The 6,725-nt window shown below is 35.2% G+C and overlaps 1 protein-coding gene across 4 annotated transcripts; it reads right to left on the reverse strand.

Moving 5' to 3' along the window:
* Window positions 1–451: 451 nt before the first annotated feature.
* Window positions 452–6,491, reverse strand: LOC122041549 (ubiquitin receptor RAD23d-like). 4 transcript variants are annotated; one of them, XM_042601269.1, is made up of 12 exons: window positions 6,320–6,491; window positions 5,220–5,381; window positions 4,705–4,758; window positions 4,034–4,095; window positions 3,785–3,952; window positions 2,864–3,044; window positions 1,867–2,019; window positions 1,719–1,784; window positions 1,586–1,633; window positions 1,406–1,515; window positions 1,231–1,312; window positions 452–801 (listed from the first exon to the last, which is right to left on the reverse strand). In XM_042601269.1, the coding sequence occupies exons 1-12, from the start codon at window positions 6,383–6,385 to the stop codon at window positions 685–687; spliced, it is 1,269 nt and encodes a 422-aa protein (XP_042457203.1). In that variant the 5' UTR covers window positions 6,386–6,491; the 3' UTR covers window positions 452–684. The 4 variants fall into 4 exon arrangements, with proteins under 4 accessions (XP_042457203.1, XP_042457204.1, XP_042457202.1 ...); XM_042601270.1 differs by having other exon boundaries at window positions 2,864–3,038; window positions 3,785–3,955; XM_042601268.1 differs by having other exon boundaries at window positions 1,231–1,309; window positions 3,785–3,955.
* Window positions 6,492–6,725: the final 234 nt, after the last annotated feature.

Below are 6,725 nucleotides of genomic sequence, written 5' to 3' on the forward strand. Positions count from 1 at the left end.
AAAGAAATTTAATAATTTAAAAAAAAATCGTACCAGCAACGCCACATAATTGCGTCACTTACAGTACACAAGAAACGGACAGCATAATATATTATACACACGTCTAACTGCTTGTTATGCCGCCCTTACATCTTTGAGTTATGGCAACACCTACATCTTTGAGTATTATTATTATTACTACCTGAACTAAACATAGACTATAGACACCCATAGCCATCACTGGTTGAGACAGATATTTTGTAGAGAGAAACACACCAACAGAAATAATTCAACCACGCCACAAAATGACCTAATTTAGAAATGTGGCTACGAGTCAAGTTATACTACAGTAGACATGAAATAAAGAGTCGAATAAAAGCAGATATCAAACATCATGTGCGCAGGAGAAAGAATTGGATTTTGAGGAAATCAATCACAAACTTCAACGGTGAGGGTGAGATGAACACACGACTGAAGAAAAAGTGATTGTTACTCAAAAGTATAACTTACCAACCTGACCAAGTAACACAATTCTTATAGACAATTACTCCCCAGAAACTACAGAGAAACAAATAGTTTATAGAGCATTCCACAACCATCAAAGCAAGTATGGATACCATACGGGGCTCTCGTTCACTTAAGTTTCATGTCACTGCAAATGACAATCAATTTGAAAGACATCCAGACTAAATTGGAGCTTTGTCGTCAGTCATCGAACTCGTGCATATGATCCAAGAGGTAGTTAGCTGCGAGTTCCTCATTTTTGTTGCATGCAAAGAAGACCTGCAGGACGAGTGCCCGGTTGAAGCCCATGGCTTCAAGCTGCCAGAAAATGCATGAGATCAATACTATAAGAAAACATTACATTCCCAATTAGTTCTTAAAATGCTGTCATACCAATTCAGAAAATGCATTACAACATGTTGGATTTGTTGTTGAATAAAGGCTATTAATAGGGGAACTAAGGAAAAGTATCTTCGAATAAACCACACAATTAGTTCTTAAAAATGCTGTCGTCCCAACCAGTAAGATTATATGCAAAACAAGTGTCTTCTATTACAACTTTTATGATGTTTAATACATGACTACCATCAAAGACTAATCTGATATGAAAAACAAGTCATTTATCAAAGGAACTTAGTACCTATAAGTTGTTCCATGGTGTAACAATGAAGAACGAGAAAAGACTGTTTTTAACTATTTGGTATCATTTTCCATCAGTGTGAATAATTTATTGTAATAAAAACTTACCCGTTCAATGGCTTCACGCTCCTCTGGAGTCACACTCAAAGATTGAGGCATTCCACCAGCCAACTGATCTAAAATGCCACTACTTTAATATAGACGGGAAAAAGATTAGAATAACCAACCTTCTGCATACAAAAACAAATATATATATATATATATATAACACAAAAAAGCTTACCCTTCAGTTCCCTCAGCAGGCTCATTTAGCAATTGAAGAAATTCCCCTTGATGTTCCTGAATGAGCCTCATAATCTGAGGGTTTTGTTTCCCTAGCTCTTGGAGCATAGGCTGTTGATTGAAAAAAAAATTTCATTTGGCCCTATATACAATAATAGCATAGAAAAGTATGACAAAACACCTGTAGGATTTGAGGGTTGGCCTGCACTAAAGCTTGTAAGGCACGAAACTGCATCAAAGATGATGAAAAAACAGCTTAATATTCACTAAAAGCATTCTGTATGTCATTTTTTATTATACAGAACTAGAAATACCTGTGGGCTATTACGTAAAAAATCAAGGTTGCCCCCAGCAACATTGGAACCAAGATTAGGGAGACCCTGTTATAGAAAACATAAATGAGTGAGTCAGTTTTAGTAATTTAAAGATTGTAAACACTTAAGCCACATGTACAACAGCAACCTGAGGAAAGAGATCCAGGGGATTAGCATTAGGAAGGCCTGAAGGGACTGGAGGTTCAACTGGTTGTGGAGCCTGGACAGGTGGTGGATTGGTTGCTTGCCCACTTTCAGGTGATCGAGCAGCTGGTGCAGGTTCAATTTGTTCAGGAATGCCCTGATATAGAGAAAATTACAATAGAAAGGTTTCCAAGGCATTCAATTTGCTTTCAATGATCATATATAGAAAACTCAATTACTACACCTCAATGATCACAATAAGTGAATCATTTAAACCCCTACATATTTGGTAGAGAACTAAAGAAAAAGGAAAGAAAGGTTAGCCATACTATGAAACTTTAAAAAAATTCAAAAGTTCATATGGTATGCTCAAAAGGGTACTGAGCCACTAAACGATGTTAAGTCAAAAATTTATTACAAAAATCATTATACGTCAAATTTACTTACAATGGACTAGCCACATAGTGCACTATGCAAGAAAAAACAAACATGAAAATTTTAGTTTATTCATCAACCAAGACATGAATTAATTGCCATATGGAGTAATAATTTGACAAAAAAGGTCATATCAATTTGCACATAAGGAGTTAATAATATAAACTTCCTATCAATTCACGCCCATTAAACTAGGAGGTAATGGTTTCCACATCTAGGACATATCTTGAGAAGAAAGATCATCGGAGGAGGAAATTGAGTTCTTTATGTTTTTCCTTTGTCATTCTCTCTGCATTCTCTTCTGAATGTTAAATGTGGCTACATACTATTGGATGAATATTGCATTGGATTATTCGGTGCAAAAGAATTAAACCCTTAATTTGAAACTTACACCAGAATGTGAACTACTGAAATTATGATTAAGCTAAGGAAAAGAAGGCACCTGACTAAAGCATTTAGTGTGCAAGGAGAAACAAGAGGGAGCACTCACAGAGAATAAGCTAAGGAAAAAATGTATCCTAAACATTCCCAATATTAAAGACAGAAGGGTTGGTAATGGGGCTTACAGAATATAAATATTCAACAGCCCTTTCAGGATTGTTATATGCAGCACGCAAGGCACGAACAACAGTGTCCCTGTCCCATGTTCCTCCACCCATGTCAATAATTTGTTGGATTGTTTGCTCCAGAGTACTGCCAGCAACAAGATTAGACGCAGCTTGATCATATGCATCTGCTTCACTGTTGCTTCAGGTACAAGAAAATGTGGAGAAAATCACAATCACACAAAAATATGCAAATGCAACATGAATACAACTCAATCAAAAACTAAAATAAGATCAGTAAATAAAGAAAAGAGAAAAACTTAAGGTTTCACATAGAGGTCAGTCAAAGACAAGACCCATGGATCTGGCCCAAATGATCAAAAAATGACTAGTCCTGGATGTAGTTAAGGGTGATACAAAGAGACACATCATCTCCACGGTATTTCAATTATTCTAACCATTAGCCAAATTTCATGAAAGAGAAACAGAAAGGTACCGCATCACTCAAACTACAATTGGGACACAAATCAATATTTACCTATATATTGAAAAGAACAAAGAACCTAGTGTAATAACAATTATACAATGAAACTATGCAGTAGCTGAACCTATAATGAATGTTTTCCCAGAATTGAAACAAGGCAACATGACTTTTATCTTTTCACCATCATGTCAAAACATTAGCAATCTGACATAAAGTCTCAATAGTAAAAATACATCTATACAGTAGAAAATGCAGTGTGTTTCTTTTTGTGATACTATAAAATACAAATTGGTATGCTATTTCTTTATGAGATCAGATAATAGGTGGATATTTATACCATTGATATGAAGCAACCATGAATCTGAAAAATTAAAGAGGAATAATTTTCAAATAACTAATTATTCATCAAAAAAGAAACTGACAAAACACTTGGTGATTGAATCCAAAATACTGTATACCCTTGAGAGAGATGAGTGGTAACTGGTGCTGCTGCTGGTGTAGGCGTAGTTGTGGCAATTGGAACTGGTGCTGCTGCTGGTGCAGGCGTAGCTGCTGCAGTTGGAGCTGGTGCTGCTGCTGGTGCAGGCGTAGTTGTGGCAGTTGGAACTGGTGAGCTTGTAGGTGCCCTGCTTAATGATACATAGCAAGAACATTTTAGAAAACAAAATTATTTTGGTCAAAGAGACATGTGATCGTGAACTACATACATAGGCAATGTGGTTTCAGGTGTTTGAGATGGAGATACAACTGGCGTTGGAACAGCAGGAGTCTACAGAGAAAATAGAAATAAGAAGCATAAAATAGTCTTCATGTCTTATAAACATTTATTAGAAAATTATACAGTGCGCGACCAGTTTCCGGTAGCACTTCATATTTATTTTCAGCAAACATAGAGAATTATCATGATGCACAGACCATGTAAGACTAAAAATGAGTCAGAAAAAATCCAACACATTGATTAAAATTTTCAAATAAATCTGTTACTAGAGTAGTGTAAGATATGTCATAATTAGTAAATATAGAGAAAATGAGTGAAAGAAGTTAAACATTGCATGTCAACATTTAAAATTACAAATTAAAATATGATATATGCATCATTTTTCCAAAATAACAAAACAAAGATATATGTGTGTGAAAATCTGTTCCTAGAGTAGTGTAAGATATGTCCTAATTAGTAAATACAGAGAAAATGAGTGAAAGAAGTTAAACATTGCATGTTAACATTTAAAATTACAAATTAAAATATGGCCATATATGCATCATTTTTTCCAAAATAACAAGACAAAGATATATCTGTTTGTGTGTTGTCAAAGATGATGAGCTTCAGCAACCATCAAGCCCAAAAGAGTGAAAAGTGTAAAAATAGAACCACAATTACCTGATTAGCTGGTGCTTTTGTAGTGGATGATGCTCCACTAGAAGAAGCCTTGGTCTGGGAAGGACAGGAAATTCAAACTTCAACTTAAAATTTATCTCAATATGATAACAAATTAATCACAAAACCAATTAAGAAATCAAAATAGTAACAAATATCTCAAAATTTGGAATAATAATAAGAGTCCGTTTAATGATAAAAAATTATTATCAACATATGCATTTCCACTCATTACAATTACTAGAGAAGAAAATCGAGGTTAAGAACTAAAAATAAGACTGGTTTTATCAGCTTCCATTTTCCCTCATATGGTAGATGCCCATGTAGAACAAATGGAAGAAAGAGATAATATGCATTTATTCAGTAAACTTTCCTATATTTGCAAGTTATAGAAAATTGAATGGCGAGCTAACAAAGATACTTTATGGCCTGATGTTCAATATACTTAAAAAAATTAAAAGGTACCCCAAGAAACATAAGAATACTAATATCAGAATGAGAAAAGCTTCATTTTCTACCTTGCTGAGCATAATCACAAGAAAACTATTCTCAGAAACTTTATTCTCATCCAAAGTAGTATTGTCTTTAAGTATTTTCCCTTGATGTATAAGCATTTGCTGCTCAGCTGGGTAGACAGTTTTCCCTTGAGATGTCTCAATAAATTTTTTTACTTCAGCAACCTGAGAGGCAACCATAGGAGGACAGTGAAGTACTCCATGAAATGTTTATTTTACGTAAATTAATTAATTTGAAGCAGTAGAGGAAGAAAAATGACAGGGATAATTATTCTATCATGACTATATGCCGACTTGAAAGTTAATGAATTAAATTTCGGAATAACCAATCTATATTGCTGAAAAGGCCACCTACAACACATCCACATAACTGTTATGATTTTGATAAGCTGAAAATTTAACAATCAGAACAGATTTAACAATTAGCAGATTTGATAAGAGGTAAACTAAACTTATTAACGTAGAATCAACAATTTCTAACACCACAAATTTTCAAGCTCCTACATTTGCCATATCCATTCCCAAACAAACAAGTCGAATATAATTTTTTCCAGGGCTACACGCCCAAACCGCTTCCACCCTATCGCCTTCTCACCCAAATAAAGTCTAATAACGAGACTCAAAACAGCAATTATGATACTTATTGCCAGCCTGTCAGTCCATACTGTCTCTACCTCAAATACATCGCTAGAAAGAACTAGTTTACCTAAGTTATCAACTTTATTAAATAAATATATGTATGTATTAGTAATACCGCTGAAAGAAAAGCATAAATAATTCAATTGATAAACCAGTAAATCAGTCGGCAATGCTCAAAACCCTAAAAGTGTCTAAACTGGATCCGTTGCAGAATTTTGCAATAATCTAAAGAAAGGAGGAAAAACAACCAGAAAAAAACTAAATCCTTCAATGATAAGATATTTAACTATCCCTAGACCCAAAAAATCCCACTTCTCATGCACATCCAGAAGACGCCAAGAGGGCATCCGATAGTTGGACGAAAGCGGAAATACACACCGCGTAAAGAAAATTCGGTCGATTCGCCCACCGAAGTGGCGGGGATGGCGGCTCGGAAGGATAAAGAAAGGGAAGAGATCGTTTACCGTATCCTCGTGCGTCACATCGATCTCAAAGTTAGTACCCTTGAGAGTCTTGACGAAGATCTTCATGTCTTCCTGCTTGAGATTTCTTGATCGCCTCTCGCTCTCCTCTTTCCTCTCTCGCAAGGGTTAAGATCACGGCGACGGCTTCGAAGGAGAAGGATTAGAGCAGCCCAGATGGGTAGCCGAGCCGTTTTTATAGATAGAGCCGACGATTAGAAAGAAATTTTCAATCTGCACCTCAGAACTTATTGATTCCTAAATTCACCCCTGTAAATATGTATGCTCGATATTTTCTTCAATTTCAACCCTCTCTATTTATACCAGACAAGACGTATCTCTTAATCTCTTTATTATTTTAAAAAAATAATTCTAAATATTTAAAACCCTCCGTTCTAGATAATTTATC

This window comes from Zingiber officinale, chromosome 2A (assembly GCF_018446385.1).
Source record: "Zingiber officinale cultivar Zhangliang chromosome 2A, Zo_v1.1, whole genome shotgun sequence".
In the NCBI taxonomy this organism is placed as follows: Eukaryota; Viridiplantae; Streptophyta; class Magnoliopsida; order Zingiberales; family Zingiberaceae; genus Zingiber; species Zingiber officinale.

What these genes read in the sequence shown, in the direction of transcription:
- LOC122041549 (XM_042601267.1), bottom strand. Translation starts at nt 6,385, where the DNA reads ATGAAGATCTTCGTCAAGACTCTCAAGGGTACTAACTTTGAGATCGAT. An exon ending in ATGTGACGCACGAGGATACG is followed by an intron (nt 5,382 to 6,319) that starts GTAAACGATCTC and finishes GTTGCCTCTCAG; the next exon opens with GTTGCTGAAGTAAAAAAATT. An exon ending in CCTGCTGAGGGAACTGAAGG is followed by an intron (nt 1,313 to 1,405) that starts GTAAGCTTTTTT and finishes TCTATATTAAAG; the next exon opens with TAGTGGCATTTTAGATCAGT.